The sequence below is a fragment of the Oncorhynchus gorbuscha genome, linkage group LG23 (genome assembly GCF_021184085.1).
Source record: "Oncorhynchus gorbuscha isolate QuinsamMale2020 ecotype Even-year linkage group LG23, OgorEven_v1.0, whole genome shotgun sequence".
Classification (NCBI taxonomy): domain Eukaryota; kingdom Metazoa; phylum Chordata; class Actinopteri; order Salmoniformes; family Salmonidae; genus Oncorhynchus; species Oncorhynchus gorbuscha.
Window position 1 is genome coordinate 25186908 of NC_060195.1, and position 26017 is coordinate 25212924.

General features: G+C 45.9%; 1 protein-coding gene across 4 annotated transcripts; it reads left to right on the top strand.

The window, feature by feature from the left end:
• Positions 1–761: 761 nt before the first annotated feature.
• Positions 762–24872, top strand: LOC124010811 (kelch-like protein 3). Of its 4 annotated transcripts, none has more exons than XM_046323489.1 (15): positions 762–1340; positions 1975–2097; positions 3015–3121; positions 3304–3425; positions 4630–4792; positions 5216–5325; positions 9114–9230; positions 10775–10924; positions 11393–11510; positions 11632–11829; positions 17091–17192; positions 18814–18942; positions 19856–19996; positions 20223–20366; positions 20553–24872. In XM_046323489.1, exons 1-15 carry the CDS (start codon positions 1321–1323, stop codon positions 20579–20581), a joined length of 1773 nt encoding a protein of 590 aa, XP_046179445.1. In that variant the 5' UTR covers positions 762–1320; the 3' UTR covers positions 20582–24872. The 4 variants fall into 4 exon arrangements, with proteins under 4 accessions (XP_046179445.1, XP_046179446.1, XP_046179444.1 ...); XM_046323490.1 differs by having other exon boundaries at positions 762–1125; XM_046323488.1 differs by having other exon boundaries at positions 762–1058.
• The last annotated feature ends 1145 nt before the right edge of the window (positions 24873–26017 follow it).

A 26017-nucleotide genomic window follows, 5' to 3' on the forward strand; every position in this document is an offset into this window, starting at 1 on the left:
GGCCAGATGGAAACCACTCCTCACTAAAAAGCACACAACAGCCCACTTGGAGTTTGCCAAAAGGCACCTAAAGGACTCTCAGACCATGAGAAAGAAGATTCTCTGGTCTGATGAAACCAAGATTGAACTCTTTGGCCTGAATGCCAAGCGTTACTTTTGGAGGAAACCTGGCAGCATCATGCTGTGGGGATGTTTTTCAGCGGCATGGACTAGGAGACTAGTCAGGATCGAGGGAAAGATGAACGAAGCAAAGTACAGAGAGATCCTTGATGAAAACCTGCTCCAGAGTGCTTAGGACCTCAGACTGGGGCGAAGGTTAATCTTCCAAAAGGACAATGACCCTAAGCACACAGCCAAGACAATGCAGGAGTGGCTTCGGGACAAGTCTCTGAATGTCCTTGAGTGGCCCAGCCAGAGCCCGGACTTGAACCCGATCTAACATCTCTGGAGAGACCTGAAAATAGCTGTGCAGCGACGCTCCCCATCCAACCTGACAGAGCTTGAGAAGAATGGGAGAAACTCCCCAAATACAGGTGTGCCAAGCTTGTAGCTTCACACATAAGAAGACTTGAGGCTGTCATCTCTGCCAAAGGTTCTTCAACAGAGTACTGAGTAAGGGGTCTGAATTCTTAGGTACATGTGATATTTCCGTTTTTTATTTTTAATAAATGTGCAAACATTTCTAAAAACCTGTTTTTGCTTTGTAATTATGGGGTATTGTATGTAGATTGATGAGGGGAATAAACATTTGATCCATTTTAGAATAAGGCTGTAGGTAACAAAATGTGGAAAAAGTCAAGGGGTCTGAATACTTTCAGAATGCACTGTATGTATATCAATATTCCAAAGTTGATATGATGAATATTGATACTATTAGCTACAAAGTTATCTCATGAATGGCTACTTTGTAACCGACTGTCCCAACGACTTCTCTTGGGTGGATTCTTCTCCTCGCCCGACACTCCGTAACCTAGCAACGCGGGAGCAAGTGGAACCAAGATGTTCCTCCGTGGAACAACGCTTTGCCGATTGAAATGGGGCCGCATGAAGCAGGAATGGTGACTGGGGAAAACATTCTCTACCCTTCCTTAATCAGTTCTCAGAAAATACATGTAATAGTTTAAGGTAAAAAGGAAAGAAGCAGTAACCATGGGAAGATGCTTGCTTATTATTAGCTAGGTTTATTTGTCAGCTAATGGATGAGTCAATATTCGATTTAAAGCAATTTCATGCTAGTGTTGCGTTGGACTTAGTTTGGACGAGACATTTTGTGCATGTGCCCGTTGCCAGCCCCTGTACTTATTTAGCACATCTGATATCATGGATTGTATAACCTTGGGGTAAGTTGACATAATAGTCGGGATGAAAGTGTACGCTTCCGATGAATTCAGTACAGCTGTTGTCGGATTACTTGCTACATGATTTGGAGAGATTTGGCATATTCCATGATAGCTGGATGACTTGCTAGCTTAGCTAACTAACGTTACTGTACTGCACTGCCTCGTTGGTTTGTCAATGTAGTTCTAGTATTAGCAATCTAAGCGAACAGCGTGAGTAAAAGGTAGCCCAAGACAACTGTATGTTTACCTACCTTACTTTGTTAGTACGTTCGTCAATAAGAGTGGCACATACTTATTGTAACGTGGTTCTAGTAACCAAGTAACGTAAATAGCTAGCGAAAGAGCTGCCAAATACTAGCTACGAACATCAGCTGCTAAATTACTGTGTTAGCCAGATAGCAACTGTAGCTAGCTACTGTTGAAGCATACATTACAATACTTTATTGTAATTTCAAATGCGTATTCAGTTATTTTGAGTAACACGAACTTATCTCTAGCATTGTCTTTGGAATGACAGTGGGGTTTTGTTAATACCAGCCCCAAGTCAAAGGGCTGTGGTTATTATGAATGAGGTTAATGATCTTGAGTTATCTTGGGTGGGCCTATTAATGTCCAGTTTATTGTCCTTGACCAGTCGAGAATCTAATGACCAGCAGCCGACCTGTGACCCCGAGGAAGATGCCATGGATGTGGGGATGCACACCTTCAACCACACCCATATGAGAAAGGCATTTCAGCTGATGAATGACATGAGAAGGTAGGTTGGTTTCACCCCTGCCTAGTATCCCCCTTTTTCATCACTGAAAATAAGCCATGTGATGGCCTTTGTAAGATGTTGATATAACCCAGTGTCATGAGACACAGTAATAGCCTTCACATTATACATAATGGCTTATCCTTGGCACCGAATAGTCTACTTTGCAATGAATGACCTAATACTACAGTAACCTCGGCACACAGCTGGAGCACTTATTTGTAGCTCAGTTGGTAGAGCATGGCGCTTGTAACGCCAGGGTAGTGGGTTCGATCCCCGGGACCACCCATACGTAGAATGTATGCACAGATGACTGTAAGTCGCTTTGGATAAAAGCGTCTGCTAAATGGCATATATTATATTATTATATTATTATTATTATAAATCATCAGTATGATGTTGACAGTTATTTATAAATCATCAGTATGATGTTGACAGTTATTTATAAATCATCAGTATGATGTTGACAGTTATTTATAAATCATCAGTATGATGTTGACAGTTATTTATAAATCCTCAGTATGATGTTGACAGTTATTTATAAATCATCAGTATGATGTTGACAGTTATTTATAAATCATCAGTATGATGTTGACAGTTATTTATAAATCAACAGTATGATGTTGACAGTTATTTATAAATCCTCAGTATGATGTTGACAGTTATTTATAAATCCTCAGTATGATGTTGACAGTTATTTATAAATCAACAGTATGATGTTGACAGTTATTTATAAATCCTCAGTATGATGTTGACAGTTATTTATAAATCCTCAGTATGATGTTGACAGTTATTTATAAATCATCTGTATGATGTTGACAGTTATTTAGAAATCATCAGTATGATGTTGACAGTTATTTAGAAATCGCTCAGTATGGTGATTTGGGAGAACACTGTTCAACCATCTTTTGTGTTTACAGTAAGAATATGCTGTGCGACGTTCTGTTGGTGGCAGGAAATGTAGAGGTGACCGCTCACAAGTTGGTGCTAGCCTCCTGCAGCCCCTACTTCTGTGCCATGTTCACAGGTATTTGTGTATATAGGCTACATTTGTAATCATTGTGAAAGCTGCGGGTCAAGTGAAAGATGTTGTGAATGTGAAGCCCACTTTATGTGACAGTGAGATTATTTGTGACAGTGAGATTATTTCTTCCCTCATGTCACATAAAACCTTCTCAAGTGGGTTCTCTCACTGTGTGTGGTGGACAGGGGACATGAGTGAGAGCAAAGCCCAGCAGGTGGAGATCAGGGATGTGGATGGCCTAACACTAAAAAAACTGGTGGACTATATCTATACAGCTATGATTGAAGTAACAGAGGACAACGTTCAGGTGAGCTACAACGTCCCCATCTGTGTCCTCCGACATGTCTAAGTGCTTACAGCAGTGGAGTCAATGGATTCTTTCATGTTGCTTTGGCATTCCTTCATTGGTCTCTTCAGAATTATACTTTTTATGTGGCATAAAGTTGCCTCTCCCTACCAGCCCTTTCCCTTTCTCCAGCATTACCAGTCTGCTCCTTCCTTCCTTGCTGTTGAGGCCAAGGTTTCTGCAGGCAGGGCTTTTCCTCTTATTATTAGCTCAGGAAATGTGCATGGAGGGAGAGGAAATGCTCTCAATGTTTGCAACATGCCTGCTTTGTGTGCGTGTGTGTGTTTGTTTTAGAATGGCATCCAAGCCTTGTCATTAGATTGGCTCATTTTTCATTGTATGTGTGTGTGTTGTGCTACGGTATTTTCCATTTTAGCTCTCAGAATGTGTGGGCCACAACTGCTGAAAACACCCACTATAATAGTTAGCCTGCAGCTCCCTGTTCAGACCTAAGGGCAACAGGCAAAAATGAAATCACAGGCCTAAATTAAAGGAGAGCCTGGCTGAGTGACCTAGTTTCTGTGTGCCTGCCTGTGTGGAGATGTGGACAAATGGGAGAGCTGGGCTGCCTGTTAAAGCACACAATATTACTGAAGGACTGGCAGGCTGGAGGCTAATAAACCAGAGAAGCCAAATGTCTCCTTTAGAATTGACCACCGTGTACCACCGGTACACATCATTCTAGTTGTCCGGCTATAGTCTGAGAGCCAGGGCTGCAGAGTTCTCCCGTTATCCCTGCTGTCTCTGTTTTGGGTTTTTCACAGCTTAAGCTCTTATCCTAGTAAATATGTGGCTGTTTCTGACTCATTGTCCATTCTGAGTGGCACTGACATTATGGATCATGGCCCTCTAGATGAAGTTGGGGCTCCGTTTGGGTTTCCCTTCATTTTGGTATTAACCCGACTCTGGAATTGAAATAAGTTTGCCTCCCATAGATTCCTCAAACCATTGAAAAGTATTCAAATCCTCTGAATTCTAATTGAAAACAGGGAGATTTGTTTGGTGTTAGAAATGAATGACAAGGAGAGCATTTTCCTGCTGTGTATTCTATTAATTGACCAAATGATATTGTCTTGTATTGGGCCCGCCTTCTCTCTCTGATGGCTGAACTGAGAGTATCCAGTCTCTTGCTGCGTGTTCTGATCCCTGTGTTGTGTCTCTGTAGGTGCTCCTGCCTGCAGCCAGCCTCCTGCAGCTGATGGACGTGAGGCAGGTGTGCTGTGAGTTCCTGCAGAGCCAGCTGCACCCCACCAACTGTCTGGGCATTCGAGCCTTCGCCGACCTCCACACCTGCACACAGCTCCTCAACCAGTCCCATGCCTACTCTGGTTAGTGGAGCCCCACCTCACTTTTACGTTTCACCAGGCTGAGAGTGTAAGCTTAGCGGAGGGGATGGAGAAACTGCCCTCTATCTTGGTCAGTCAGTATGAACAGATTGCCGTTAAAAAGCATACAGTGGGTATTTATGACAGACTACTTTGAGCTTCAAGTGAAGGGAGTTCTTGACTCAAAGACTGTTTTTAGAAGATGTGACCCACCCTGGCTAAGTTTTGCATGGACCTCGTTCTGCTCAAACCTTGTAACCCATCGAAATGTCAACAGAATATCAAATTTGACCTTACGTTGTAGAGACGTGGTAAACTGCTGGGGCTTGCTGGCCGTATGCTGATAACCTTTGTCATTGCTCAGGGGTGTAACAGACCGTGAACGGTCTAGTTGTCTGTCTAACTGTGTGCTTGTTTGTTTAACAGAGCAGCATTTTTCCGAGGTGATGCTGGGAGAGGAGTTCATGGGCCTGTCTCTGCAGCATGTGTGCGGTCTCATATCCAGCGACAAACTCACCGTGTCCACAGAGGAGAAGGTAGGCCAGCCACCAGAACATCCCAAACCAACCCCTACTTTTCTGTTCAGGGACAATGCAGGCTCATATCCTATTCTAACCTGTGAAGTGAGGATTGTGGCAACTCCTTCTCTTTGCTATCAATGAGCTCAGTACAGCTCAGCTCTCAATCTCTCTCCTCCTGGTCTTCCTCAGACAACACTTATCATAACAACAGGCTTCCCATCACTCACCATGACAATAGACTTCCCATCTCTCACCATGACAATATACTTCCCATCTCTCACCATGACAATATACTTCCCATCTCTCACCATGACAATATACTTCCCATCTCTCACCATGACAATACTTCCCATCTTCACCATGACACTTCCCATCTCACCATGACAATCTCTCACCATGACAAGACTTCCCATCTCTCACCATGACAATAGACTTCCCATCTCTCACCATGACAATAGACTTCCCATCTCTCACCATGACAATAGACTTCCCATCTCTCACCATGACAATAGACTTCCCATCTCTCACCATGACAATAGACTTCCCATCTCTCACCATGACAATAGACTTCCATCTCTCACCATGACAATAGACTTCCCATCTCTCACCATGACAATAGACTCCCCATCTCTCACCATGACAATAGACTTCCCATCTCTCACCATGACAATAGACTCACCATGACAATAGACTTCCCATCTCTCACCATGACAATAGACTTCCCATCTCTCACCATGACATCAATCTCTCACCATGACAATAGACTCCCCATCTCTCACCATGACAATAGACTCCCCATCTCTCACCATGACAATAGACTTCCCATCTCTCACCATGACAATAGACTCCCCATCTCTCACCATGACAATAGACTTCCCATCTCTCACCATGACCATGACAATAGACTCCCCATCCCCATCAATCACCATAACATGACAATAGATCCCATCTCTCACCATCACAATAGACTCCCCATCTCTCACCATGACAATAGACTCCCCATCTCTCACCATGACAATAGACTCCCCATCCTCACCATGACTGACTCCCCATCTCTCACCATGACAATAGACTCCCCATCTGTCACCATGACAAAACTCCCCAGCCTGGACTTCCCAGTCCCATGACAATAGATTGACTTACCACAGACGGCAGTGTCCCCGTCCTGCTGTAATAGAGGACAGCCCTGTCACAAACAGCCTTGTCCCAGTCCCAGAGTGACTTACCACAGAGGGAGAGAGAGCTGTACCTGAGCTGTTACTGCTGCTACTGCTGTTGCTACTGCTGATACTCTTGCTGCTACTCCGACTGCTGCTACTGATGCTGTTGCTACTCCTACTGCTGTTACTACTCCTGTTGCTGCAAGTGCTTTTACTGCTGCTTTTACTACTGCTGGCACTACTGCTGGCACTACTGCTACTCTTGCTGTTGCTATTGCTGTGGCTACTCCTACTGTTGCTGCTGCTGTTGCTACTACTACTGCTGGCACTACTGCTGTTACTATTTACATTTACATTTGATGGCACTACTGCTGTTACTATTGATGGCACTACTGCTGTTACTATTGATGGCACTACTGCTGTTACTATTGATGGCACTACTGCTGTTACTGTTGATGGCACTACTGCTGTTACTATTGATGGCACTACTGCTGTTACTATTGATGGCACTACTGCTGTTACTATTGATGGCACTACTGCTGTTACTGTTGATGGCACTACTGCTGTTACTGTTGATGGCACTACTGCTGTTACTATTGATGGCACTACTGCTGTTACTATTGATGGCACTACTGCTGTTACTATTGATGGCACTACTGCTGTTACTACTGCTGGCACTACTGCTGTTACTATTGATGGAACTACTGCTGTTACTATTGATGGCACTACTGCTGTTACTACTGCTGGCACTACTACTGTTACTATTGATGGCACTACTGCTGTTACTATTGATGGCACTACTGCTGTTACTACTGCTGGCACTACTGCTGTTACTATTGATGGCACTACTGCTGTTACTATTGATGGCACTACTGCTGTTACTATTGATGGCACTACTGCTGTTACTATTGATGGCACTACTGCTGGTACTACTGCTGGTACTACTGCTGGCACTACTGCTGGCACTACTGCTGGCACTACTGCTGGCACTACTGCTGGCACTACTGCTGTTACTACTGCTGTTACTACTGCTGTTACTACTGCTGGCACTACTGCTGTTACTACTGCTGTTACTACTGCTGTTATTACTGCTGGCACTACTGCTGGTACTACTGCTGGTACTACATTTACATTTACATTTAAGTCATTTAGCAGACGCTCTTATCCAGAGCGACTTACAAATTGGTGCATTCACCTTATGACATCCAGTGGGACAGTCACTTAACAATAGTGCATCTAAAACTTAGGGGGGGGGTGAGAGGGATTACTTATCCTATCCTAGGTATTCCTTAAAGAGGTGGGGTTTCAGGTGTCTCCGGAAGGTGGTGATTGACTCCGCTGTCCTGGCGTCGTGAGGGAGTTTGTTCCACCATTGGGGGGCCAGGGCAGCGAACAGTTTTGACTGGGCTGAGAGGGAGCTGTACTTCCTCAGTGGTAGGGAGGCGAGCAGGCCAGAGGTGGATGAACGCAGTGCCCTTGTTTGGGTGTAGGGCCTGATCAGAGCCTGGAGGTACTGAGGTGCCGTTCCCCTCACAGCTCCGTAGGCAAGCACCATGGTCTTGTAGCGGATGCGAGCTTCAACTGGAAGCCAGTGGAGAGAACGGAGGAGCGGGGTGACGTGAGAGAACTTGGGAAGGTTGAACACCAGACGGGCTGCGGCGTTCTGGATGAGTTGAAGGGGTTTAATGGCACAGGCAGGGAGCCCAGCCAACAGCGAGTTGCAGTAATCCAGACGGGAGATGACAAGTGCCTGGATTAGGACCTGCGCCGCTTCCTGTGTGAGGCAGGGTCGTACTCTGCGGATGTTGTAGAGCATGAACCTACAGGAACGGGCCACCGCCTTGATGTTGGTTGAGAACGACAGGGTGTTGTCCAGGATCACGCCAAGGTTCTTGGCGCTCTGGGAGGAGGACACAATGGAGTTGTCGACCGTGATGGCGAGATCATGGAACGGGCAGTCCTTCCCCGGGAGGAAGAGCAGCTCCGTCTTGCCGAGGTTCAGCTTGAGGTGGTGATCCGTCATCCACACTGATATGTCTGCCAGACATGCAGAGATGCGATTCGCCACCTGGTCATCAGAAGGGGGAAAGGAGAAGATTAATTGTGTGTCGTCTGCATAGCAATGATAAGAGAGACCATGTGAGGTTATGACAGAGCCAAGTGTCTTGGTGTATAGCGAGAATAGGAGAGGGCCAAGAACAGAGCCCAGTACTACTGCTGGTACTACTGCAGGTACTACTGCTGGTACTACTGCTGGTACTACTGCTGGTACTACTGCTGGTACTACTGCTGGTACTACTGCTGCGGACCCACCACTCCAGGCCTCAGGCTCCACTTGCTAATGTGCTTACAAAGCAAAGTAGCCTCCTCCTCTTCAACCGATGTACACAGCAACATGACACCAGCCCTGTCTCTATCTGGCCCCCGTCTCCTATCTATCCATTCACAGCTCTGATCCTCTATCTTCAGGGATTAGAGCAGGAGAGTGGAGGAGCAGGTTGGATGAGAAATAGCGAGGGATGGTAGATGGCTGTCTCAGTCTGTGTTCAGATAAAGGAGGGGAGTCGGCACAAGTTAGATCCAGTTCCTGTTCCCCTCTTGGTAAATGTAATTAACCCATTTGTGTTCTCTCTCTCTCCTCAGGTATTTGAGGCCATTGTTGCATGGATAAAGCACGACAAGGAGGCTCGTCTGGAGCACATGCCAAAGCTGATGGAGCACGTTCGTCTGCCACTACTGTCCAGAGATTACCTAGTACAGGTGGGTCCTACTGTCTAGAGATGACCTAGTACAGGTGGGTCCTACTGTCTAGAGATGACCTAGTACAGATGGGTCCTACTGTCTAGAGATGACCTAGTACAGATGGGTCCTACTGTCTAGAGATGACCTAGTACAGGTGGGTACTACTGTCCAGAGATGACATAGTACAGGTGGGTCCTACTGTCTAGAGATGACATAGTACAGGTGGGTACTACGGTCCAGAGATGACCTAGTACAGCTGGGTCCTACTGTCTAGAGATGACTTAGTACAGGTGGGTCCTACTGTCTAGAGATGACATAGTACAGGTGGGTCCTACTGTCTAGAGATGACATAGTACAGGTGGGTACTACGGTCCAGAGATTACCTAGTACAGCTGGGTCCTACGGTCTAGAGATGACAGTACAGGTGGGTCCTAGGGTCCAGAGATTACCTAGTACAGCTGGGTCCTACGGTCCAGAGATGACCTAGTACAGGTGGGTCCTACGGTCCAGAGATGACCTAGTACAGCTGGGTCCTACTGTCTGAGATGACAGGTGGGTCCTACGGTCCAGAGATGACAGCTGGGTCCTACTGTCTAGAGATGACAGCTGGGTCCTACGGTCCAGAGATGACCTAGTACAGCTGGGTCCTACGGTCCAGAGATGACCTAGTACAGGTGGGTTCTACGGTCCAGAGATGACCTAGTACAGCTGGGTCCTACGGTCCAGAGATGACCTAGTACAGCTGGGTCCTACGGTCCAGAGATGACCTAGTACAGCTGGGTCCTACGGTCCAGAGATGACCTAGTACAGCTGGGTCCTACGGTCCAGAGATGACCTAGTACAGCTGGGTCCTACGGTCCAGAGATTACCTAGTACAGCTGGGTCCTACGGTCCAGAGATTACCTAGTACAGCTGGGTCCTACGGTCCAGAGATGACCTAGTACAGGTGGGTCACACAGCACCACCATTCACCTTGTTGTCAGATAGCATGAATAATTAATCAAGCATCCACATACTCCATCATACAAATCACACTGTGATATTTGAAAACCCACTGCATTGTTTTATTCAAGATGGTGTACTTGACAGATGGTGTACTTGACAGATGGTGAACTTGACAGATGGTGAACTTGACAGATGGTGAACTTGACAGATGGTGAACTTGACAGATGGTGTACTTGACAGATGGTGAACTTGACAGATGGTGAACTTGACAGATGGTGAACTTGACAGATGGTGAACTTGACAGATGGTGTACTTGACAGATGGTGAACTTGACAGATGGTGAACTTGACAGATGGTGAACTTGACAGATGGTGAACTTGACAGATGGTGAACTTGACAGATGGTGTACTTGACAGATGGTGTACTTGACAGATGGTGTACTTGACAGATGGTGAACTTGACAGATGGTGAACTTGACAGATGGTGAACTTGACAGATGGTGTACTTGACAGATGGTGAACTTGACAGATGGTGTACTTGACAGATGGTGAACTTGACAGATGGTGAACTTGTTTCATGTGTCTGTATTGCTCACTGAGCTGTGTCCTGTGGAGCAGATAGTGGAGAAGGAGGCCTTGATCAAAAACAACAACTCCTGTAAGGACTTCCTGATCGAGGCCATGAAGTACCACCTCCTACCCGCTGACCAGCGCCACCTCATCAAGACGGACCGGACACGCCCACGCACGCCTATCAGCATGCCCAAGGTCAGACAACACTTGCATCACACATGGACACACACACACACACACACACACACACACACACACACACACACACACACACACACATACACACATACACACACACACACACACACACACACACACACACACACACACACACACACACACACACACACACACACACATTTGTTTTACTGTCCTTGTGGGGACCAAAACATTTATTCCAATAAAACCTTTAAAATAAAATCTTATTTTTCTTAACATAACCTTAACCCCTATCTCCTAACTCTAAACCTAACCCCTAAGCCTAAATGAGCCTTTTTTACTTTACTTGTGGGGAACTGGGAAATGTCCCCACGAGTGAGAATGTTTCTTGTTTTACTATCCTTGTGGTGATTTCCGGTACCCTCAAGGGGAGCAATACAAGCTCACACACACAGTTATTCATACCCACTGACTGAACCAACCGGAGCCCTATTGTTGTGTTAGGTGATGATAGTGGTGGGTGGGCAGGCTCCTAAGGCCATCCGTAGTGTGGAGTGCTATGACTTCCAGGAGGACCGCTGGCACCAGGTGGCTGACCTGCCGTCCAGACGCTGTCGAGCAGGTAAACACACCTCCCTCTGGCCGCTGCTACCTCTGAAATCACACACTCCTCTCTGACTTGTCTGTTCTACTGGGCAAACCTAAAAGATTTTAATATCTCTCTCTCTCTCTCTCTCTCTCAGGTGTGGTGTTCATGGCAGGGAGGGTGTACGCTGTGGGAGGCTTCAACGGCTCGCTGCGAGTCAGGACGGTGGACATGTACGACGGGATGAGAGACCAGTGGACCACAGTTCCCAGCATGCAAGAGCGACGCAGCACTCTGGGGGCAGCCGTGCTGGGGGACCTGCTCTACGCTGTGGGGGGCTTCGACGGGAGCACAGGTACACAGTCCTACACCGCTCTTCTCCCCTTGCATCACCACTGCCCAAGACCAGTGTGTAGTCTAAGAAAGTGTGTTGTCTAAGTGTCCCAGCAGTCCTTTGAGAGGCAGTGGAGCGTGTTGCAGTGTGACTGAATGGAGCAGGGAACAGTAGTACCCCCAGGATGAATGTCTAGATTGTGTGGTTGGGCACAGTGGTGATGTCACCATGACTCTATGTGATGAGAGAGAATTAGTGTTACTGATACAGTGGAGATGGAAGAGGACGGGAGAGGAGAGAGAATTAGTGTTACTGATACAGTGGGGAGGACAGGGGAGAGGAGAGAGAATTAGTGTTACTGATACAGTGGAGATGAAAGAGGACAGGGGAGAGGAGAGAGAATTAGTGTTACTGATACAGTGGGGAGGACAGGGGAGAGGAGAGAGAATTATTGTTACTGATACAGTGGGGAGGACAGGGGAGAGGAGAGAGTATTAGTGTTACTGATATAGTGGAGATGAAAGAGGACAGGGGAGAGGAGAGAGCATTAGTGTTACTGATACAGTGGGGAGGACAGGGGAGAGGAGAGAGTATTAGTGTTACTGATACAGGGGAGAGGAGAGAGAATTAGTGTTACTGATACAGTGGAGATGAAAGAGGACAGGGGAGAGGAGAGAGAATTAGTGTTACTGATACAGTGGGGAGGACAGGGGAGAGGAGAGAGAATTAGTGTTACTGATACAGTGGAGATGAAAGAGGACAGGGGAGAGGAGAGAGAATTAGTGTTACTGATACAGTGGAGATGAAAGAGGAGGGGAAAGAGAGAATTAGTGTTACTGATACAGTGGGGAGGACAGGGGAGAGAGAATTAGTGTTACTGATACAGTGGAGATGAAAGAGGACAGGGGAGAGGAGAGAGAATTAGTGTTACTGATACAGTGGGGAGGACAGGGGAGGGAGAGTGGGGAGACAGGGGAGAGGAGAAGTGTTACTGATTAGTGTTACTGATACAGTGGGGAGGACAGGGGAGAGGAGAGAGAATTAGTGTTACTGATACAGTGGAGATGAAAGAGGACAGGGGAGAGGAGAGAGAATTAGTGTTACTGATACAGTGGGGAGGACAGGGGAGAGGAGAGAGTATTAGTGTTACTGATACAGTGGGGAGGACAGGGGAGAGGAGAGAGAATTAGTGTTACTGATACAGGGGAGAGGAGAGAGAAATAGTGTTACTGATATAGTGGGGAGGAAAGAGAATTAGTGTTACTGATACAGTGGGGAGAGTGTTACTGATACAGGGAGAGGAGAGAGAATTAGTGTTACTGATACAGTGGGGAGGAGAGAAAGTGTTACTGATACAGGGGGGAGAGGAGAGAGAATTAGTGTTACTGATACAGTGGGGAGGGAGAGTGTTACTGATACAGTGGAGATGAAAGAGGACAAGGGAGAGGAGAGAGAATTAGTGTTACTGATAGTGTTACTGATACAGTGGAGGGAAAGAGGACAGGGAGAGGAGAGAGAATTAGTGTTACTGATACAGTGGAGGGAGGGGAGAGAGAGAATTAGTGTTACTGATACAGTTACTGGAGAGAGGACAGGGGAGTGGGGAGGAAAGAGAATTAGTGTTACTGATACAGTGGGGAGGACAGGGGAGAGGAGAGAGAATTAGTGTTACTGATACAGGGGAGAGGAGAGAGAATTAGTGTTACTGATACAGTGGAGAGGAGAGAGAATTAGTGTTACTGATAGGGGAGAGGAGAGAGGGACAGGGGAGAGGAGAGAGAATTAGTGTTACTGATACAGTGGAGATGAAAGAGGACAAGGGAGAGGAGAGAGTATTAGTGTTACTGATACAGGGGAGAGGAGAGAGAATTAGTGTTACTGATACAGTGGAGATGAAAGAGGACAGGGGAGAGGAGAGAGAATTAGTGTTACTGATACAGTGGGGAGGACAGGGGAGAGGAGAGAGAATTAGTGTTACTGATACAGTGATACAGGGAGAGGAGAGAGAATTAGTGTTACTGATACAGTGGGAAGAGGACAGGGGAGAGAGAATTAGTGTTACTGATACAGTGGGGAGGAAAGGGAGAGAGGAGAATTAGTGTTACTGATACAGTGGAGGAGGGAGAGAGGAGGGATTAGAGAGAGAATTAGTGTTACTGATACAGTGGGGAGGAGAGAGAATTAGTGTTACTGATACAGTGGGGAGGACAGGGGAGAGGAGAGAGAATTAGTGTTACTGATACAGTGGGGATGAAAGAGGACAGGGGAGAGGAGAGAGAATTAGTGTTACTGATACAGTGGAGATGATAAGAGGACAGGGGGAGAGGAGAGAGAATTAGTGTTACTGATACAGTGGGGAGTGTTACTGATACAGGGAGAGGAGAGAGAATTAGTGTTACTGATACAGTGGGGAGGACAGGGAGAGGAGAGAGAATTAGTGTTACTGATACAGTGGAGATGAAAGAGGACAGGGGAGAGGAGAGAGAATTAGTGTTACTGATACAGTGGGGAGGACAGTGGGGAGGAGAGAGAATTAGTGTTACTGATACAGTGGAGACTGAAAGTGGGGAGGACAGGGGAGAGGAGAGAGAATTAGTGTTACTGATACAGTGGGGAGGACAGGGACAGGGAGAGGAGAGAGAATTAGTGTTACTGATACAGTGGGGAGGACAGGGGAGAGGAGAGAGAATTAGTGTTACTGATACAGTGGAGATGAAAGAGGACAGGGGAGAGGAGAGATAATTAGTGTTACTGATACAGTGGGGAGGACAGGGGAGAGGAGAGAGAATTAGTGTTACTGATACAGTGGGGAGGACAGGGGAGAGGAGAGAGAATTAGTGTTACTGATACAGTGGGGAGGAGAGAGAATTAGTGTTACTGATACAGTGGGGAGGACAGGGGAGAGGAGAGAGAATTAGTGTTACTGATACAGTGGAGATGAAAGAGGACAGGGGAGAGGAGAGAGAATTAGTGTTACTGATACAGTGGGGAGGACGGGAGAGGAGAGAGAATTAGTGTTACTGATACAGTGGAGAGGAAAGAGGACAGGGGAGAGGAGAGAGAATTAGTGTTACTGATACAGTGGAGAGGAAAGAGGACAGGGGAGAGGAGAGAGAATTAGTGTTACTGATACAGGGGAGAGGAAAGAGGGGTGGAGAGAGAGAATTAGTGTTACTGATACAGTGGGGAGGGGAGAGGAAAGGGACAGTGGAGAGGAGAGAGAATTAGTGTTACTGATACAGGAGGAGAGGAGTGGAGAGAATTAGTGTTACTGATACAGGGAGAGGAAAGAGGACAGGGAGAGGAGAGAGAATTAGTGTTACTGATACAGTGGAGATGAAAGAGGACAGGGGAGAGGAGAGAGAATTAGTGTTACTGATACAGTGGGGGAGAGGAGAGAGAATTAGTGGATACAGTGGGGAGGAGGGGGGAGGAGAGAGAATTAGTGAGTGGGAGAGAGAGAATTAGTGTTACTGATACAGTGGGGAGGACAGGGGAGAGGAGAGAGAATTAGTGTTACTGATACAGGGGAGAGGAGAGAGAATTAGTGTTACTGATACAGTGGGGAGGACAGGGGAGAGGAGAGAGAATTAGTGTTACTGATACAGTGGGGAGGACAGGGGAGAGGAGAGAGAATTAGTGTTACTGATACAGTGGGGAGGAGAGAGAATTAGTGTTACTGATACAGTGGGGAGAGGAAAGAGTGTTACTGATACAGTGGAGATGAAAGAGGACAGGGGAGAGGAGAGAGAATTAGTGTTACTGATACAGTGGGGAGGAGAGAGAATTAGTGTTACTGATACAGTGGAGAGGAGAGAGGACAGGGGAGAGGAGAGAGAATTAGTGTTACTGATACAGTGGGGAGAGGAGAGAGAATTAGTGTTACTGATACAGTGGGGAGGAGAGGGGGAGAGAGAGAATTAGTGTTACTGATACAGAGGACAGGGGAGAGGAGAGAGAATTAGTGTTACTGATACAGGGGAGAGGAGAGAGAATTAGTGTTACTGATACAGGGGAGAGGAGAGAGGACAGGGGAGAGGAGAGAGAATTAGTGTTAATGATACAGGGGAGAGGAGAGAGAATTAGTGTTACTGATACAGGGGAGAGGAGAGAGGACAGGGGAGAGGAGAGAGAATTAGTGTTAATGATACAGGGGAGAGGAGAGAGAATTAGTGTTACTCATACAGGGGAGAGGAGAGAGGACAGGGGAGAGGAGAGAGAATTAGTGTTACTGATCCAGTGGAGAGGAGAGAGAATTAGTGTTACTGATACAGGGGAGAGGAGAGAGAATTAGTGTTACTCATACAGGGGAGAGGAGAGAGAATTAGTGTTACTGATACAGGGGAGAGGAAAGAGGACAGTGGAGAGGAGAGAGCATTAGTGTTACTGATACAGGGGAGGGAGAGGAAAGGGGAGAGGAAAGAGGACAGTGGAGAGGACAGTGGAGAGGAGAGAGAATTAGTGTTACTCATACAGGGGAGAGGAGAGAGAATTAGTGTTACTGATACAGGGGAGAGGAAAGAGATACAGGGGAGAGGAAAGAGGACAGTGGAGAGGACAGTGGAGAGGAGAGAGCATTAGTGTTACTGATACAGGGGAGAGGAAAGGGGAGAGGAAAGAGGACAGTGGAGAGGAGAGAGCATTAGTGTTACTCATACAGGGGAGAGGAGAGAGAATTAGTGTTACTGATACAGGGGAGAGGAAAGAGGACAGTGGAGAGGAGAGAGAATTAGTGTTACTCATACAGGGGAGAGGAGAGAGAATTAGTGTTACTGATACAGGGGAGAGGAAAGAGGACAGTGGAGAGGAGAGAGCATTAGTGTTACTCATACAGGGGAGAGGAAAGAGGACAGTGGAGAGGAGAGAGCATTAGTGTTACTGATACAGGGGAGAGGAAAGGGGAGAGGAAAGAGGACAGTGGAGAGGAGAGAGAATTAGTGTTACTCATACAGGGGAGAGGAGAGAGAATTAGTGTTACTGATACAGGGGAGAGGAAAGAGGACAGTGGAGAGGAGAGAGAATTAGTGTTACTCATACAGGGGAGAGGAGAGAGAATTAGTGTTACTGATACAGGGGAGAGGAAAGAGGACAGTGGAGAGGAGAGAGCATTAGTGTTACTGATACAGGGGAGAGGAAAGGGGAGAGGAAAGAGGACAGGGGAGAGGAGAGAGCATTAGTGTTGGCCAAGTGTTGTGCCCTGCTTTCAGAAGGTAATTTAGAGCTGCTTTTTTAACTCTTTCTTCTCGCCATTTTCCCTCCTTCCTTTTCTCCCTCTGTCTCAGGCCTGTCGTCAGTGGAGACCTACAGCTATAAGACCAATGAGTGGATGTTTGTTGCTCCCATGAACACGAGACGCAGTAGTGTCGGAGTGGGAGTGGTGGACGGTAAGAGAAGAATTGTGTCAACAGTGCTTTTTATGAGCTTCTCCTCAGTGTCTATATAGAGCTTCCCCTCAGTGTCTATATAGAGCTTCTCCTCAGTGTCTATATAGAGCTTCCCCTCAGTGTCTATATAGAGCTTCCCCTCAGTGTCTATATAGAGCTTCTCCTCAGTGTCTATATAGAGCTTCCCCTCAGTGTCTATATAGAGCTTCTCCTCAGTGTCTATATAGAGCTTCCCCTCAGTGTCTATATAGAGCTTCCCCTCAGTGTCTATATAGAGCTTCTCCTCAGTGTCTATATAGAGCTTCCCCTCAGTGTCTATATAGAGCTTCTCCTCAGTGTCTATATAGAGCTTCTCCTCAGTGTCTATATAGAGCTTCTCCTCAGTGTCTATATAGAGCTTCTCCTCAGTGTCTATATAGAGCTTCTCCTCAGTGTCTATATAGAGCTTCTCCTCAGTGGCTATATAGAGCTTCTCCTCAGTGTCTATATAGAGCTTCTCCTCAGTGGCTATATAGAGCTTCTCCTCAGTGTCTATAGAGCTTCTCCTCAGTGGCTATATAGAGCTTCTCCTCAGTGTCTATATAGAGCTTCTCCTCAGTGGCTATATAGAGCTTCTCCTCAGTGTCTATATAGAGCTTCTCCTCAGTGTCTATATAGAACTTCTCCTCAGTGTCTATATAGAACTTCTCCTCAGTGTCTATATAGAGCTTCTCCTCAGTGTCTATATAGAGCTTCTCCTCAGTGTCTATATAGAGCTTCTCCTCAGTGTCTATATAGAGCTTCTCCTCAGTGTCTATATAGAGCTTCTCCTCAGTGTCTATATAGAACTTCTCCTCAGTGTCTATATAGAGCTTCTCCTCAGTGTCTATATAGAACTTCTCCTCAGTGTCTATATAGAGCTTCTCCTCAGTGGCTATATAGAACTTCTCCTCAGTGTCTATATAGAGCTTCTCCTCAGTGTCTATATAGAGCTTCTCCTCAGTGTCTATATAGAGCTTCTCCTCAGAGTATACCAAACATTAGGAACACCTTAATAGTGAGTTGCACCCCCACACCCCCTCCTCAGAACAGCCTCAATTCACTGGGACATGGACTCTACAAGGTATCGAAGGTGTTCCACAGAGATGCTTGCCCATGTTGACTACAATGTTTCCCACATTTGTCAAGTTGTCTGGATGGACCATATTTGATACACATGGGAAACTGTCGAGTGTGAAAAACCCAGCAGCGTTGCAGTTCTGGACACAAACTTGTGCGTTTGGTACCTTCTAACATACCCCGTTCAAAGGCACTTACATTCTTGGTCTTGCCCATTCACCCTCTGAATAGCACATATACACAATGCATGTCTCAATTGTCTCAAGGCCTAAAGCTTATTTAACCTTCATTTACACTGATTGAAGTAGATTTAACAAGTGACATCAATAAGGGATCATAGCTTTCACCTGGATTCACCTGGTCAGTCTATGTCATGGAAAGAGCAGGTGTTCCTAATGTTTTGTCCACTTAGTGTTTCTGTGCCTGTGTATTTGTCAGTTTCCTGTCTGCGGTTGTACTTTGAGCATCTCTTTGTATGTGTTCCTCGTTGTATTCCTCAGTGGGTGTGTATTGTGTTGTACAGGGAAGCTGTATGCGGTGGGCGGCTACGACGGGGCGTCACGGCAGTGTCTCAGCACGGTGGAGGAGTACAACCCAGTCAGTAACCAGTGGGGATACATGTCTGACATGAGCACCAGACGCAGTGGAGCAGGTGCAGACAGTCCTCACCATCAACAACCCTCTCCTTATCACAGACTAGCTATCCTACGTGTGTAGAAGCAGGCAATGCTACCTCTGTGCCGCACAGACACACTGCACTCACACTGTCAGTGTCCACAGAGACATGGGAGTGCTGTGACTTTAAGTCCAGGGAATGTGTGTAATGGAGCTCTGCAGTATGATATGTGGTATAGGACTATATATAGAGTTGTAATGGGCTCGACTAACCTCACACAGTCACTCTTACTCTCTACAGAGATCCTTGGAATTAGGCAAGGTGTCACAACACCCAAGGTCTTGTACATAAACATGTTCTATTGGGATGGTTTCTCTCTTTCCCAAAGGGTTCTGTTGTGTATTTTCCCTCCCGTTCTGTGAGAGTGTCTTTGTCTCCGTGAAGGTTGTTGTTCTGAATGTGATCTGGTGGAGGTCCATTGGCCTCTCTGTGTGTGAGCCTCCTGGCTCTGAATGTGTGTGAGTGTCCTGTGCTCATTGTGCAGTCTGCTCAGCTGGCCAGAGGAAGTAGCACCAACACAATGCAGCCCGTTGATTCCTATGGACACTGCCTGGGTTCATCCAGGACTCTACTGCTAACTAACTTACTGGCCCATTAGCTAGGAAGGAACAGCACAACCACATCAGTGAAAATGAGACAATACAGGATGTGGTTTTAATGCACTGCAAGCAATATTTTCTTTGCGTAGGCATACACCAATCTAAACCCAATGAGCACTGAATAATTGCCGTAGAGGTAGATGGCCCACTTAACAAGAGAATTACTGGGAGTGATCGCTCCTCCTTGTGGGTAGTTAATGGACTGCAGTTATTGCTGGGAAACATCTGTAGCTTGTGCAAGTATATGTGTTTGTGGGAATAGATATAACCAGACGTGTGTGTGTGTGCAGGTGTTGGGGTGCTAAGTGGGCAGCTGTATGCAGCAGGGGGTCATGATGGGCCCCTGGTGAGGAAGAGTGTGGAGGTGTACGACCCACCTAGTAACACCTGGAGACAGGTGTGTGACATGAACATGTGTCGGAGGAACGCTGGTGAGTAGTCTGATGCAACACACACACACTCCCCTATGCCCAAATGTTCTGCATATCATTGTCTCTAGAGTGTGTGTGTGTGTGTGTGTGTGTGTGTGTGTGTGTGTGTGTGTGTGTGTGTGTGTGTGTGTGTGTGTGTGTGTGTGTGTGTGTGTGTGTGTGTGTGTGTGTGTGTGTGTGTGTGTGTGTGTGTGACTCACTAACCTCATCCCCTGTGTTCATGCAGGTGTGTGTGCTATAAACGGACTGCTGTATGTGATTGGAGGAGACGACGGCTCTTGTAACCTCTCCTCAGTGGAGTATTACAACCCTGCCACAGACAAGTGGAGCCTCATACCCACCAACATGAGAAACGGCCGAAGCTATGCAGGTAACCTTTCACCTTTTACCTTTCATACCACCTTTCAAATGCTTGTCTCTGCATCCAAACTCAGAACCTTCTCCTTTGAACAATTAAGACATGTTGGTCGTGAGATGGTTTGGTGTTGAATGTGTTATGCTGCATTTAGTGTGTTATTAATCGTTGTCCTGATATACCCTGCTATATCCACTCAAGGTGTATCCGTTATAGACAAGCCTTTATGACTATCAGGCCCCGACGGCAGCAGGACCCCACAGCCACAGGTAGCAATCAAAGGGAGCCACACAGACGTCTGATTTCACAGTCAACTCCATGGAGTAACACTAGCCTGACGGGTGGCCCAGGAGGGAGGGAGACCCCAGCCCGGACAGTGCTCTGCGGAGCTGCAGTCTCAGCCCTGTAACTGTAACTGCACTCCTTCCAGGCAGAGTGGACTTGAGAGAGACATTGGTTTCCATGGTCTAAATGACCCCCAAGACTCAACAAATCTGCCTGGATCAGAGTGTCTTAAAACTGGAGGGGGCCTGTTTTCCTTCAGCCTCACAGGGGGCCATTTAGCTACATTAGTATTAGGAGGGCCTCACTCCCCTCGGACTCCTTACAACTGATCAGAGGGGGAAATAAACTGGCCTTGTTTTAAGGGATGGACTAAATGAGCTAGGACCAAGAAGAAGGTTGTTGATTGGCCTGGGAAACTAGACTGCAGTCAGTCTGCGGTGTGGGACTGTGACTGTGCAGACACACATTGTGCTAACACAGGCCTCTCAAACCAACAATGAGCTCTGGCAGTGTTGTAGTACTTGAGTCTGACTCAAGTCCCAATTTTTTTTGTTTGTTGTATTTGCACTTGGACTGGATAGGCTACTATAATAAGGAGAATATTAGCAGCACTGGGTGCACAGAGCATCTTGGGTTCTGTTCTCTAGCAGTGGGAAGGACGTGCCACACACAGCCTACATCAGCTGGTGAGCTGCGGGGGAGCAAGACCGGAAGGCAGGCGCCGCCTCCAATCATTGGCCGCTACACATCGCGCAAGCAACTTTCTTGTTTCCCCATAACCAGTAGTCACCAGCTTACTATTTAGCTTTGCCTGGTTAAGAAACACAAACTGGTTTTTGAAATGTAAAACAGTACTAGTGTTGAGTTTAATAGTAAACAACATTGTAGCTATTTGTCTCTCTCTACCCTGAGGATAGAGAAGTAAGTTGTCTTTGAATTTGTCGTCTCGCTCTAGCCGCCCACTTTCCCCCCTGCATCCCATTGCCAGGGGTGTATTCATTACGGAAACTGTTTACTGTTTATGAACCAGGGGTGTATTCATTACGGAAACTGTTTACTGTTTAAGAACCAGGGGTGTATTCGTTACGGAAACAACTTACAGTTTAAGAACCAAACGGAGAAAAGGAAACTGGGAGGGAAGTACCTGAATTTGTCCAATAGAAACTCTTGTTTCCGTTTGGAGTAAATGATTTGGAAAAGTTTTGCAACAGAATCGGTTTAATGGTTATACCCCTGGTTCTGACAAGTCTCCCTTTTAGTTTTCATTCTGCAATAAAACACCTAATCAAATATCAGTGGGCAGTAGCTGAGAGCCTGACTTAATTTATGTAGTAAATAAGTAGTGAAACACAGGTATAGAGTAGAACTTGTGAGTTAGTGATGATTAGTAAGTGAGGTTTATTTTCTTCATGAGGGAGTGGTGATAATCAGCCATTTGGTGGCAACTTGAAACAATGGCTTAATAAGACCTATTATAAATTGATGGACTAGTGACTTGACTCATGACTCGAACTTGAACTTGACTCAGACTTCAGCCGTAGGGACTCGTGACTTGACTCGGACTCGAGCACAGGGGACTTGGGACTCGAGCACAGGGGACTTGGGACTCGAGCACAGGGGACTTGGGACTCGAGCACAGGGGACTTGGGACTTGACTCGGACTCGAGCACAGGGGACTCGCGACTTGACCCGGACTCGAGCACAGGGGACTTGGGACTTGACTCGGACTCGAGCACAGGGGACTTGGGACTTGACTCGGACTCGAGCACAGGGGACTTGGGACTCGAGCACAGGGGACTTGGGACTCGAGCACAGGGGACTTGGGACTCGAGCACAGGGGACTTGGGACTCGAGCACAGGGGACTTGGGACTCGAGCACAGGGGACTTGGGACTTGAGGTTTTGTGACTCGACCACTGATGTAGAAATGCCCTGATGATCAGGTCAGTCTCTCTGTTCTCGATTGGAGACCTATGGACTGCAGGACTGCGGCACTATGGTCACTACCAAGGTGAAACCAACAGGCTTTTTAATATCACCTGTGCTACTGGTCTGAAGAACTCAGCAGGCAGACTGGAGGACCAACCTGGACCAGCATTTACCAGGAGCCACATGCCTCAAATACAATTTCCAATTTTAAATCGATATTGTATTTTTTTGCATATTTGAATTGGCTGCAATGGGGCACCATGTTAATGTTGTGTTTTAAATGCACTGTAAAGACAACTGCAAAGTGATACCCAGGATACACTCAGTCTTAACTTGGCACGCTCTATGTGCCATACTGTTTTCATAATGTGTCTGGGGGTTTGTTCACAAACCTTGTCTCGCTCTGAAGGAGAAGTGCCAAATTAATGCAAAAACAATGTTAGACAATGAACACCGTGTGTAAGAATGAATGCATTATCACCTTTTTGTTTTGTATTAAGCTAATTTACTGTAACATGAGCTAAATACTCCTGTTCAACTTCTGGATCAGGGCCAATAATTCTGGTTAACATTATTTCAAGCTCAGAACATCTTTTACCAGGGTTGGGTTAAATTCCATTTCAATTAAATGTTCTCTTTTTGAATAATAATGAATCTCTTGACTTGAAGTGGAGTTGACCCCTACTGTCTTTTTCTACGCCTAGCCTAAACTGTCGTTTTTTTCACTGAGATTCTGGTATTTTAAATGATTCTATATACTGCACAATTTGTAGGTTTACTATGGTTAGCCACCCCAGAGCAATGTTGACATATGCAGGACATAGGCAACTTGTATAATGTTAAGTATATTAAATATTTTATCAAGGTCAGTGAAATATTTTCTAAGGTTTATTGTGGATATTAAATGATAGAATTATTTTGAGCATCAGTCCTCTGTTCAGGGAGTGGTTCCATTTGGGTACATGGTTACGGTGGTTCCATTTGGGTACATGGTTACGGTGGTTCCATTTGGGTACATGGTTACGGTGGTTCCATTTGGGTACATGGTTACCCTGGTTCCATTACTGTACATGGTTACGATGGTTCCATGAGGATACATGGTTGTGGTGGTTCTATTTGGAAACATGGTTATGGTGGTTATATTTGGAAACGTGATTACGGTGTTTCTATTTGGAAACGTGATTATGGTGGTTCTATTTGGAAACGTGATTATGGTGGTTCTATTTGGAAACGTGGTTATGGTGGTTCTATTTGGAAATGTGCTTATGGTGGTTCTATTTGGAAATGTGCTTATGGTGGTTCTATTTGGAAATGTGCTTATGGTGGTTCTATTTGGAAATGTGGTTATGGGGGTTCTATTTGGAAACGTGGTTATGATGGTTCTATTTGGAAACGTGGTTATGGTGGTTCCATTTTTCATTTGAATTTCTAGAACATCTGACTCTCTTCATAGAACCAAGGTCCCTTCCAAATCACCATGAGCAGTTTTACTTTACACTTTCAATGCTACTGAAACAAACCTGGCTTTTTATTAACTTGGACTATGCAGCTGACTGTGAGCCACCATTGTAAGATGTGGATTGGTAGGAGGTGTGTGTGTGTGTGTGTGTGTGTGTGTGTGTGTGTGTGTGTGTGTGTGTGTGTGTGTGTGTGTGTGTGTGTGTGTGTGTGTGTGTGTGTGTGTGTGTGTGTGTGTGTGTGTGTGTGTGTGTGTGTGTGTGTGTGATTCAGACTGGGAGTGTATGAGGATGACATCTGTAGTTGTCAGTAACTTTATTAGTGAATTCCATCAGCTCAGCAGCCATGTTTGTGGCCTTGTACATTACATTTCAAGCCACTTGTCATACTGAATTTAGGGCTACTTTCTGTATTGGTGGGAATAGTAATACACCGTATATTATTACTAGCTATCTACAGCATGTCATTGACAATCCTAGACTGAGCAGGGTCACGGGGGGAAGATCTCAATTGCATACTCCGTGTCTTGTCTCCTTCTCAAAACCCATTGGATGAGAAAGCCATAGGACCCTCCCCTCTGACCTTCTCATCCAATGGGATTTGAGGAGAGAGGACGCAAGGAGTATGCAATTGAAATCTTCCCAGGGTCCCTCTGGAGAGGTGTGGTCAGAGGTCAGAGCTGGACCACTCAGGGACCTGCACTGAGCCTGCATAACAACACCAGCCTGGGTTTACAGACCATGGGTGTCCAAAACCCTGTATGGCCTTACTGCGTCCATTCCACCCAACCTGTCCTCATATATTTTCAGCTGCTCGGTTTATGACCAATAAAAATGGCCTTGCATTTTAAGTGGGGGAAGTGTGGCCTTGAATCATTGTCTAACAGTGCGGAACATTAACACGATACTGTATGGGATCTTAGGATTCAGTAGGGACTGTGTATGGTGTTAATCTTTATATACAGTACCAGTCAAAAGTTTGGACACACCTATTCATTCAAGGGTTTTTCTTTATTTTTACTTTTTTATCTACATTGTAGAATAATAGTGAAGACATCAAACTATGAAATAACACATGGAATCATGTAGTAGTCAAAGTGTTAAACAAATCCAAAGATATTTTTTTATTTGAGAGCTTTCAAAATTGCTACCCTTTGCCTTGATGACAACTTTGCACACTCTTGGCATTCTCCCAACCAGCTTCATGAGGTAGTCACCTAGAATGGATTTCAATTAACAGGTGTGCCTTGTTAAAAGTTAATTTGTGGAATTTCTTTCCTTCTTAATGTGTTTGAGCCAATCAGTGACAAGGTAGGGTTGGTATACAGAAGATAGCCCTATTTGGTAAAATACCAAAGTCCATATTATCGCAAGAACAGTTCAAATAAGCAGAGAGAAACGACAGTCCATCATTACTTTAAGACGTGAAGGTCAGTCAATCTGGAAATGTCAAGAACTTTGAAAGTTACTTCAAGTGCTATGATGAAGCTGATTCTCATGAGGACCGCCACAGGAAAGGAAGTAAAATAAAATGGTATTTGTCACATGTGCCGAATGCAACAGGTAGTGAAATGCTTACTTACAAGCCCTTAACCAACAATGCAGTTTTAAGAAAATAAATAAATATATAAAAGTAACAAATAATTAAAGACCAGCAGTAAAATAAGAACAGCGAGGCTCTATACAGATGGTACCGGTACGGAGTCAATGTGTGGGGGCACAGATTAGTCGAGGTAATATGAACATGTAGGTCGAGTTATTAAAGTGCCTATGCATAGATAAAAGAGAGTAGCAGCAGTGTTACCTCCTGCAGAGGTTAAGTTCATTACCAGCCTCAGAAATTGCAGCCCAAATAAATGCTTCACATTGTTCAAGTAACAGACACATGTCACCATCTACTGTTCTGAGGAGACTGCGTGAATCAGGGCTTCATGGTTGAAATGCTGCAAAGAAACCACTACTAAAGGACACCAATAAGAAGAGACTTGCTTGGGCC

Bases quoted from the DNA above. Each gene is read 5' to 3' on its own strand.
- LOC124010811 (XM_046323488.1), top strand. From the start codon at position 1,000: ATGTTCCTCCGTGGAACAACGCTTTGCCGATTGAAATGGGGCCGCATG. The intron at 3,426-4,629 runs GTGAGCTACAAC...GTGTCTCTGTAG, and splicing joins TAACAGAGGACAACGTTCAG to GTGCTCCTGCCTGCAGCCAG. The intron at 9,231-10,774 runs GTGGGTCCTACT...CCTGTGGAGCAG, and splicing joins CCAGAGATTACCTAGTACAG to ATAGTGGAGAAGGAGGCCTT.